The sequence below is a fragment of the Sarcophilus harrisii genome, chromosome 3 (genome assembly GCF_902635505.1).
Source record: "Sarcophilus harrisii chromosome 3, mSarHar1.11, whole genome shotgun sequence".
Lineage (NCBI taxonomy): Eukaryota > Metazoa > Chordata > Mammalia > Dasyuromorphia > Dasyuridae > Sarcophilus > Sarcophilus harrisii.
Window position 1 is genome coordinate 235,781,873 of NC_045428.1, and position 12,170 is coordinate 235,794,042.

The 12,170-nt window shown below is 33.2% G+C and overlaps 1 protein-coding gene across 1 annotated transcript in view; it reads right to left on the reverse strand.

Annotated features, from left to right (window-relative positions):
- ABCG1 (ATP binding cassette subfamily G member 1) overlaps positions 1–12,170 on the reverse strand; it is a 94,029-nt gene that overhangs the window by 38,626 nt on the left and 43,233 nt on the right. Inside the window, exons 4-6 of the mRNA XM_003763379.4 lie at positions 9,988–10,120; positions 4,298–4,348; positions 1,224–1,369 (exon numbers count right to left, since the gene is read on the reverse strand). Of these exons, the coding sequence (XP_003763427.1) occupies positions 1,224–1,369; positions 4,298–4,348; positions 9,988–10,120 (330 nt within the window). The remainder of the gene's footprint in view (positions 1–1,223; positions 1,370–4,297; positions 4,349–9,987; positions 10,121–12,170) is intronic.

Consider the following 12,170-nt stretch of genomic DNA (forward strand, 5'->3'; position numbering starts at 1 on the left):
AATTATTTCCTCTTTCATTCCTTTTTGCAATAAAAAGTTGGCCCTTTTCCTTTCAAATCAAAAGTTCTTAAGTTGGGGTCCATGAATTAAAAACAGATGATTTTTGGACAACCACATTTCAATATAACTGTTTTACTCAGTAATCATATATATTTTATTTCATTCATTTAAAAATATTATTCTGAGCAGGGGGCTACAGATTTCAGTAGGCTGCTAAAGTGGTTCATGACACACAAAAAGGAAAAGATTCTCCTATTTTATGCTCAACTTTAGTTTCTACCCATCTTCTCCATGATCCTTCTATCATTCCTATTCTCCTTAACTTTGAACTCTCACTATTTATTATTTTCTTCCTTGATAGCTTGATAGCTACAAACCAACCCATCTCAAGAAAAGATTACTATGATTCTCTGTAGATATTATCCTATATCTCTTCTTCCCTTCAAAACCAAATTATTTGAGAAAGTTGTCTAACTAGTTTCCTTTGCTTTGTCAAACAGATGACATGGATGACCACTATGCTTCTTCCATGTTGTATTTATGAGGTTCATTTTTTGAACCCAAATATAAACTATTTAATTTCTCGTATCATGCTCAGCCAGAGCTCTAGTCTTTCAAGATCTTTTTAGATTCAGATTATATCACCTAGCTCTCCCTCCCAGCTTCATAATACCTGTAAATGGGTTATATACCTTTAGCCAAGTCATTTATAATCACATTAAATAGGGAAATATAAAGCAGAACTCTTTGTGGCAACTGTACTTGGGATTTATGCTGGCTTCTGTTCACAGTTATGATTTGGTTGGCACAATGAAAAAAATATTGGATCTGGAGTCAGAAAGACCTGAGTTCAAATGCATCCTCATACATTTTGTAGTTGTGTGACCCTGGGCAGATCACTTAACCTCTATTTGCCTCAGTTTTCTGAACTGTAAGATAGATAAGAACTTAGAAGATTGTTGTGAGGATCAAATGAGATATTTATGCAGCATTTAGGACATAGTAGGTACTATGCAAAAGTTAATTCCTTCTTTGTTCTTCCCTTAAAATTAATTTAGAAAAGACTGATATAAGGAATACTTTGAATAGGGATGAATTCATAGATATAGTAATGTTATATAGCAAAGTGAACTTATAATTTAACTTTAATTAATTAATAAAGTATTATCTTTGTTGTCTTTCATGAAAAAATATCTTAGTTACAACAGATTTTTCTAACTCACCTAGTAGGTTCATCAAAGAACATGACTGGTGGATTGTTCACCAATTCCAAGGCGATGGCAAGGCGCTTTCTCTGGCCTCCAGAAAGACTTCCTGTTCTTGTGTTAGCACAGGACAACAGACCTAATGCTGTCAGGATCTCCTTCACCTAGAAGTTTAATTCAAAAATATAAGTGCCATTACCACATTCAAACTATAATATTTGCTAAAGTCAAAACATAGGAAGCACAATTAAATTACTCAAATTATTTTAAATACAAAGGTCACTTTACTATTTCAAAACTTTCAAGTTAACCTTATAATATAGGTAAAGTATTTAAAACTCCTAAAAACAGCTGCAGAATCTTCTCACTCTCCATATCAACACTGATATACATTTGTGAATTGTACATACTTCTTATTTCAGATCAGTGTCTATAATTTGATTACTCATGCAAAGAGCTATTTATAAAAAGTGACAAAAATAAAAATATGAGTCAAGCCATTTAAAAACACCACCATTTACTCTCTTAATAATCATACATGTCAGCTTCATAAATCAAATATTCCCATCTTATTTTCCCCTACTCTCCTGTTGCTATCTCTGGGTCCCTATTCTATTGTTAATAAACTATCCTTCATGTTGGAACTGTGTCCTTCCTCCTGGAAATTACTTTGTTTATACACAACAGAATATAAACTCCTTAATGAACTATCTTGTCTTTGTATAGTCAATACTTAATTAGATTTCTGGTATACATTAGGCACTTAAAACATGCTTGCTGAATTGAATTGAAATGGAGTTTACAAAAGACCTGTCACCTCTCATTTTTATCTGCAAAGGATCACATCTAAGTAAGCTGCCATAGGCAACTTTAATAAGACACTGTTAGTGTATAATATTTTATCACTGTTCCTATTACTGTAGGTCCTTGCCAGCTGAACATTCCAGGTAGTACTGTTCAAGTTCAATTACTTTATTTTAACTAGGAGATGGGTTAATGGAAAACAGAACTCACAAGAAAGAATATTACTATTTTAGGTTTCTTAATTATTCAGGGTTGGCTGGCACAAAATGTTTTTTTAGTGATAGAATGCAGAGAACATTTCTAAGCTATATTTCATTAATATAGGACAAAATAGGAAAAGGAATGCCAATAAATCAGATCCTGATTCTTATTGCTAAGACTTTTTCCTGTGAAAATGCTAATAAAGTTTCTTCTTTTCTACTTTCTCTTTCCATAATTTATTGGTTGTAGATGAGGTAAATAATTAGCTTCTCTTCACTAGGTTCATCTGGGAAAGAATTTATCAAATAACTATCTTAGAGCAATTTATTTGTAACTAATTATTTTATTAGATTATCTTCATGAGGAATGAATGATTGCTTATGTAAAAGTTTCACCTTCCTGAGAAATGAACATATATTGTATATCTAAGATAACAAACACAGCTTTAGAATAGCACTTATAGAAACACTGAAATTATTTAATATTAATTATTAAACCTTTATCAATAGGAAACCCTAATTTAAAATAAAGGATAGGGAAAGAGAATGGATCTGTGATTTTACTGGCATGCGTAACTCCCAAATGAAGAAACTTCCTCTACCAATATAGCTCAGTGTTTTCTCTGCAATGTTTAATCTTAGAGAGTTGTCTAAAAAACAAACAAAAAAATTAGCAAAAAACAAACAAACAAAAAAAACTTGCTTGGGATTCCAATGCCAGTATTCCAAAGTCAAGATTTGAATTCATCTTTTGGGTTTCATATCAGCTTCCTATCCATACTACCTTCTCAAATAATTAAAGAGATTTTTAATTCATTTTGTATTCATTGAAGCAACATTTACTAAGCATCTACTAAGTGACCTATTCTGTGAGGTACTGAGGATTCAAAGATAAAAATAAATAATCCTTTTCCATTATATTGGGGGTTGCAGGGAGAAATTACACACAAAAAAGGAAATGTAAAATGTATACAAACTAATTAGGAGTTGAGAGAATTGAATGCTAAAGGGAAAATCTTGCCTAGTGAGAGAAGAGGAATTCCTGAACAGGACCAGCTAGAACCACATTCAAAAAGACCAAGTAAGAGTAATTCACTTCATCTTGTTCAATCAAACAAAATTCCAAACTCTCAGAGATACCTAATTGATGAGGTCCTGGAGAGTGCTGATGGAGCACTGATAAAATTGTTCCCTGGGGCAAGCAGGGAAAAGGATCTGATAGAGATTAGCTGAGCTCCATGGCCCCACCCTCTGTGGAGGTTATCCAGTCAGAAATCCAAGTTATGTCAAACCTCGGAGGCTCATCCTCTGTGGAGGTCATGGGCAGCCCACCTATGTCTTACTAGAATATCCAGTCATGTTTCTGAGATTAAATTTCCCCCATAAATCAGTTTATGACCCATGCCACCTTCGCTGAATCTCTTTTGGGTCAGTCCACCCGAACACTGTCTCATGCTGTTTTTCCCTTTCCCCTTGCCTCTTGCCATGTGGTATCTCTCCAAACTTCCCTAAATGCTTTACAGCATCTCTCCTCTCAGATCCTACTTCTCTTCCTTATAACTAACTAACTCTTTTAGGTGTTAAATCCCCTTTAGACAACTAATAGTACACTCCAACCTCATGAGATATTTCCTTTCTCCTGGCTCATTGTAAATTCTACTAGGGAACTTGTCTTTTCCATAATTAATTTTTAAAACCCCTTTCCTTGCTATGTGCTCTCCTATTCTATTTCATATTTGTAATTTTTGCTGATGTTGTATCTCTCTATTTTGTCGGGAACCTCTTCTCCATTTGTCAAAGAGAATGGCCATTGTGAATTTTTCACTTGACCAAATCCCTACATTTGGTGTCTACCATTATCTAAGGCCTAAATAGCATCATTTGGTGCTATATAAGTCATGTCATAACTTCAATTTTTATATCTGGGAGAGGGAGAATTATTCACAAATACTCTCCAGACATTGTTCTGTCTTCTTTAGGTCCAAGGAACTATGAGTACTGGGCAATAACAAGCCATTAGCCATACTAACACAAGACCTAATTTGATTTAAAGTATTAATAACATTCATTTCTAAGACTTATACATACCATCTCCTTTCTGCCTTCATCCTTCTCTTGAAGTTTTAGATGAGCAGAAACCTAAAACAGGACAAAAATAACCCAGAGAAGGTTATGTAGAAGGAAGTTGTATCTGGAAGAACCAAAGTGTAAATAACAAAACCAAAGCAAACAAAAGGTCCCACACAATTTAAAGGGTATTTTGTGCCGTTTCTCAGATCAACTCAACTATTTTTGTATTTTGTAGAAATTGTAGAAAAAGTTTTGAAAAGAAAACTTCAGAGAGTTTGCTTTTTTCATCTAAATATTTATCTAATGTTCCAGTTTCCTTATTAGAATAAAAAGTTTGTTATAGAACAGAAATCACATTTCCAGATATCTTATTTAAATTATCTTAATTTTTCAGAAACTTCAAATACAATATTTCTAAATCCAAGAATGTATTAGCATATAGGAAACCTGACTTCTGTTCTCAGTTCTGCCACTACCTTGTGTGACCTTGACAAGCTATTTAAATCTTGATCCTCATTCTCCTGATCTTTCTGCAACCTTTGACAGTGGTGATCATTCTCTTTGAAACTCTTTTCTCTCCAGATTTTTGAGATATCACTTTTTCCTCGTTTTCCTCCCACCTGTCTGATTACTTCATCTCTGTCTCCTTTGCTGGATTCATTTCTAGATCATGCCTCCTTACTGTAAGTCCCTCAGGCTTCTGCCTGAGGCGTCTTCATTTCTCTCTATATATATTACTTAACTTGGAGATCTTATTAGATTTAGTTACCTTCTGTATGCTGATGATTCTCTTATCTATTTTACTGCCCCAATCTCTCTGCTGACCTCCAATTTCACAACTTCAACTATCTTTTAAGCATCTCAAATTGGATGCTTAATAGATATCTTAAATTCAACATGTCCAAAATTCATTATATCTTTTCCAAACCCTTCCCTTTCCAAAATTCCTTATTCTTACATAGGGTAAAACCATCTTTTTTGGCCTTCAGGTGTTATAATAATCTGGAAGTTATCCTTGACTTCTACCCCCTTATACCCAATCTTCTGCCAAAGCTTGTAAATTTTACCTTTTTAATAATTCTTCAATACAACCCCTTCTCTCTTCTGACATTACCACAATTCTAATGAAGTCTCTCAACATCTCATTCCTGGATCACTATATTAACCTGCTGATAGGTGTGCTTGCTTCAAATCTCTTTCCACTCTAATACATTTAGCCATCAAAATGATTTCCTTTTTTTTTTTCTTACTTCCATATACATCATTTTGTATAAGAAAAATCAGACCAAAAGGGAGAATTATCATGAGAAAGAAAAAGCAAGCAAAAAAGTGAAAATATTATGCTTCAATCCACATTCAATCTCCATAGTTCTCTCTGGATAAGGATAGCATTTTCCATCCCAAGTCTATTGGAATTATCTTGAATCACTGCATTCTTGAGAAAAGACAAATCTATCACAGTTGATCATCATATAATCTTACCAATACTGTATACAATGTTCTCCTGGTTCTGCTTATTTCACTCAGTATCAGTTCATGAAAGTCAGTGATTTTTTAAAAACATAGATTTACGTCTCTCCCCTTCTCAGTAAACTCCAGTGGTTCTCTATGGCATCCAGGATCAAATGTAAAAACCTGTTTGGTGTTTAAAGTCCTTCATAATCCCTTACCTCCACCTTTATAGTTTTTTAATACCTTACTCCTCATCATATGCTGTTTGATCCAGTGACACTGACCTCCTTGCTTTTCTATAAAAGAGACTTCCTCCCCCACTCCACCCCCCATTTCTCAGTTCTGGGTATTTTCACTGGCTATCTCTTATTTCCATGCTCATTTACATCTCTTGGCTTTCCTGAATTTCTTTAAATCCCAACTAAAACCCCATCTTCTATACAGAGCTTCTTAAAACTTTTCCCACTTGAGACCTCTTTTTTGCCCAAGAAATTTTTATATTACCTTGGCTATAAAGGTATGTAGAATAAATATACAAACCAAACATTTACTGCTAATAAATCATAATTTTGTGACCTTCACATTCAGTAATGAGACTACATATGGAGTTGTGAACCATAGTTTAATAAGTTGGGTACTACAGGATGTCTTTCCCAACTTCTCTTAATTCTACAAGCCTTTTAATCATTTCCTATTTATCCTGTATAAGTTTGGTTATGTATATTTGTTTGATTGTTGTCTCCCCCATTAGGTTGGGATCTACTTGAAGGGAAGGACTGTATTTTGCTTCTTTTTGTGTTCTCAGTCTTTAGGACAGTGCCTTGCACATAGTAGGTCTTTAATATCTATTGACTAACTAACCCCTTTGAGTGAACGTTAGTTTCCTTACTTGCTATGATCAAATAAGATGTGGGTTAAAGTTTTGGAGGAAAAAAATGTTAGTATCAAAGGTAAGATTATTTTATACTTATCTTAAAAGAAGGCAGAATATATCATAGTTTCAAATGATTATAAAAGATCCTAACCAATGCAAATAAAGTTACAAGAAAAAGTCATTAATAGTTCTGGGAATCAAAACTTTTTGACTTTCAGAGACTTCACAATGCATTTGATTCAATCAAGAACTGTAGCTCTGAGTTCTGAAAGACTATTTAAAGAGAATCTATTTTTTAAGTGACATGGTCAATCTGTGATATAATGCATGCACATAATAATATAAACATACTGGGTCCCTGGGTCATAAGTATAATAGAAAAATGAATAATTTCACTGTTACCTCCTAGCTATTAATGTTCTCTTCTCTCCCTCAAACAATTATCTATATTTCTCTGTTCAAATGTATATCTTCCTAACTCCTTAAGATTAGAGATTATATTTTCATTTATTCTTTGTATCTTCTGTGCTTGGCAACAAAATCTCACATACACATCACATAAATATTTAAGGGAATAGATTTGTAAATTCATAATGCCTAGTATTTCTTTTCAGTATTTCACCTGAAGATTCTATGCCCAAGTTGCCATTGATCTTCTTTAGATACAAATGAATCTTCTGACAATATAGACTTGTAGTGATTTGGAACACAAACTTCACATTTATAATCAAGTGAAATGAGAAAATTTCCTTGAAGAATAGGGTTTTAAGAGTCTTCATATAATGTGCTATGGGGAAGAACAAATATCAGAAAAACCTAAAATAAATTCCTATATTTTAATGAATTAGGATCCTTTGGTATCTCTTAGTCTGTACTGTATGCATATGTGTATATACTATATATATACAATATATATAATACACTTGCATAAATACATACCTGACACTAGCAAGAATGTTGCAAAGTCTAAACTCTAAAAATCAAAAAAATCTGATTTAAAGTTGGAAGGAACTCAGAACCCATGCAGTTCAATCAACTCATTTTACAGATAAAACTAAGACTGAGGGAAAATAAGAGGCTTGTCCAAGGTCAAATAGGTTATAATCATCTGAGGCAGAGTGATTACATATCATCTGAATCCAAACTTTTCACTATGGTAGCCAGATGATAAAGTGATAAGCAGTGAACTTAGTTGGGAAGATCTGAATTCACATTATGAATTAGATAGTTACTAGCTGTGTGATTCTGGAAAAATTACATAACCTTTTTCTGCCTCAGTTTCTCTTTCTATAAAATTAGGAAAATAGTAGCACCTACCTCATGGGATTACTTTGAAGAACCTAGGAGGTAAAATTTGCAAAGCACTTTGCAAACATTAAAGTGCTATTTTAATGTAAGATATGATGATGATGCCTACCCTATTAAACAAAGCTAAATGCAAGTCCTGGCTGAGAAGAGTTTCATATAACATATTAACAGAATGCCAGGCACTTTCCTAAGCATTAAGAATATCCCCCCCCCCAAAAAAAAAAGAAAAAGTTCTTGCCTCCAAGGAACTTGCAATACAATGGGAAGGACAACCTAAAAACAAATATATACACAGTCAGTTTATACAAATGAAAAAATAGAAAGAAATTAACAAAGGAAAGGTATTAGAATTAGGAGAGGTTAGAGAAAACTTTCTGTAAAAGATGGAATTTTAGTTGAAACTTAAAGGAATCTAAGGAAGTCAGTAATAACAATGGAGAGAGTAGTTAAAGGATGGGGGAACGAAAATGCCTCCAGCTGAGAGATGGAAACTGTTTGTGGAGTGGCCAATGGGCCAGTGTCACTATATTGAAAAATGTTGAAGAGTATGTGGTGAAATTAAGATGTAAGGAGACTGGAAAGGTAAGAGAAGGCCAGGTTATAAAGGGATTTGAATACAAAATACAACATTTTATATCTTATCTTGGAAGCAATAGAGAGCCACTAGGACTAATTGAGTAGGAGGATGACAGGATCAGTTTTGTGATTTAGGAAAACCACTCTGATGGCAAAATGGAAGATGGATTGGGATGGAGATAGATTTGAGACAGGTAGACTCACGAGCAGGCTGTTACAATTGTCCAGGTATGAAGTGATGAGTTCCTGGACTAGAGTGGTGGCAATGTTTAAGAAGAGACAGGAGCATATTTGAGAGATGGTGAAGATATGGCAAAGGTAAAATCAACAGACCATGGCAATGGATTGGATATGAAGAGGGAATCACTAAAATTAGTGATGGGTCCAATGTCACTCCTAGGTTGTGAGCCTGAGGAATTGGAAAAATGGCATTGTCCTCTATAGTAACAGGAAAGTTAGGAGGAGGGGAAAGTTCAGACAATGAGTTTCATTTTGGCTGTGTACACATATAAGCTTAGATTATAAACTAAGCATATCTGTACTTTAGAACTTGTCCAGTCAGAGGCAATGGTTATTAAGGAAGTATATACAGTATACTTGAAATCTCTATGATCTACAAGATTATGAAAAAGATTAAAGAAAAAACTCCTAAATCTTAGACATTTTCATAGAAGACTCAAATAAAAGCAAATGAGTATTGTCAAATCAAAAGATGAACAAATGACTGGGGAGCCAGCTTTTTTCAAAGCTGTCTGAAAAAAAAAAAAGAATTGATAGAAAATTAGCATAAACAAATAAAGATAATGGGCAAGCAAGTTTAGTTAGGAAGAAGGGAATATTAGTCTTCTGAAGACTGAAAGAGATGTCCTAGAGACCAATTCTTCTAGCATAAGAAAATCTTGGTGTAATATCAAATTACAGTGTTAGCATTCTACACCAAAAGTTGAGAATAGCGAGAAATGATCTTCAAGTGTCAGTAGAGTTCATTTTGCTATTGAATGTTGTGGTTACCCAGTAAATAATATAAACCCAAATTATAAGGCATAGTAAACATTCTAGTGCTCTAGTCCCATCATTCCAGTAAACAACCACTATAATTTATCTCATGCGAACTCTGATATTTGTTTTCCTCCCATGGCATAGACATTCTTTTAAATGGTCATAATCAGTTAATATATATAGATGTAATGTGGGACAGATTTCATATAATATCCCCAAATATAGGGTTCTAAATAGAAAGAGCTCTAGATCAGGAATCAGGAGATTTGAGTTCAGGTTTCAACTGTCATTAGCTATGTGACTTTGGGCAAGTTACCTCTTTTTGCTCTGCTCCTGTTTCCTTATTTATAAAAGGAAAGGGTTAGATCATATGATTAGACTATAATCCTTGATATACAACATAGTTGTATTCTTGATAAATATTTTCTGACAATGACAAAATAAAACCAAAAAACAGTGAAAATATCAGGAAAAGAATTGCAGAGCTGTGAAATCTTACCATCATGGCTTCTTGCACAGTAATATGAGGAAGCAGCATGTCATCTTGCATAATATAACATGACACTTTACGGAAACAGCGGAGGTCCCGAGGCAGTCCATTGATGAGAACTGACCCTTTCATTCCTGTCTCTCTAAAAATGCCAATAAGGAAAGAAACCAGTAAGCCAAAAGGTAAAATGATAAAACTCTTTCATTTTTCCTTTCTGTCACCTAACACTAGAGAAGAAGGGAAGGTGAGAGGGTACATCTAGCTTTTTTGTTATCTGCACCATACAAAGGAAATTGTAAATGGTTTTAAATGACAATTGATACAACTCAGTAACCATTCATATTATTAAATAAGGAAAATGAATAGCACAGAAAAGTGAAATCAAGCATATGGCTTTCTATAAGATAGTCATAATGATTTCTTGAATAAATCTATTAAATAGATGTACGTGCATGCCTTTAAATGTACTCCTTGAGGATGAAATAAATACTCTCTGGTTTTTATAACACTTTCTGAGAATGACTGAAATTCAAGACTTCTTAGGAGCAGTATAACCAAGCCAATGTGAAGATATGATGAATATTACTGAACTTAACTTAGGCCCAACTCTGAAAGCAAAAAATAGCATGAGATTCATTAGTGCTTTGACAGCTTAAAAAAAAAAAAAAGAACGAAGTAGTGGCTTTTGTGTTTCAAAATAAGGCAAGTAGGAATGCATTATTCAGTATCATTTCCTAAATTCTATAGAGAACAGAAAGATCTGAGATTCCATGAAGCCAATCCAATTCTCATTTTCATTCCTATTCATTATCTGAGTCAAGTGTTCATTTCTTTTGTTATTAGGCATCCCTTTCACATAATTATTGATATGTCATATTTCTTCTCTTTAAGAATCACATGCTTTAACCATTTATCTTTAGGAAGATGGCATATTATGGATGCCAGAATTTCCTGAGATGTTTATTGCACCAACTTTTCCTAGTCTGTTTCTATCATTATTTGGTATGCTTTTAATTTTTACATAATTAAATCTCTATTTTGTCTTTGAATTGTGAATCAGAGGACTTAGATTCAAATTTTAACTGTTGCTTCTCCCCTGTATGACCTTGAGTAAGAAACTTAACCATTTTAAGTCTTAGGTCATTAACAGAAAAAAGGAGATAGTCTAGATCATTCAAAAACATTTACAAATAGTTTTGCTGTAATAGTAGCATTATTTAGAGTAGTAGTGGAGATCATCTGACCTGTGAGCCACATTAGGCCCACTAAATCATTTTGTTTCAGCCAAGACAACCATAGGCAATTATGAACTGAAAGCTAGGTAAGACAATTTCCCACTGCTTGAGTTTTTAAGTTGATAATTTTGTATGCCCCACAAATAATGTTTAATATATTCAAATGGCCAAGTTAAAAGAATATCCCCATCCCTGATTAGAGTGAAGGATCTTTCACATCAAGAAATGAACTTAAGCTAACTTCTTTCTCATTAGTTCATAGTGAAGTAGAAAGATTTGGGAACCAGAAGACTGAGACTATAACTTTGGTTTGAGTACTATCTGAATAGCTTTAGGCAAGTCATCTCTCTGGGCCTCAGAGAAGTCTTTTTAAAAAATATCTTTATCTCTAAAATTAAGAGGTTAGATAGATGATTTTGAAATTTTTTTCCAGCTTTTAACCTATAATCCAAAGATCCTATGAATATTTGTCCAATAAGTATCAAAAATGATATATAATAAATACCTAATTATACATAAAGTAACTTTATTTTGTTTACTTAGTAAATACCAATATGCAAGTTATTATATAGGATAATAAGTGAAACATGGTGACCAAAAAGTCATAGTATAGTTTTAGGCTATATAAGTTCTAATAGCTTGCATTATTAAATATTTTAAAAATCTAATATATATGTATAGTATATGATATGGAATTATACAATATAATATATAAAAGCTTAAGTAGATTAAAACTGCACTAAGTCTTTTGGGACACCATATATTATATAATTTTAGGAACCTTACTTTGATTTTGAACTGTGAATGCTGCACACTGAAAATATGCCATAAGTGAGAATTTATTATGAACCTAATAAATATGATACATACAGAAAAAGGGAAGCTGGTTATATGAAATTGCTCGACTTTTCTCCCGCTACATATATTGTACTACATATGTTTTTAAATATAATTAAG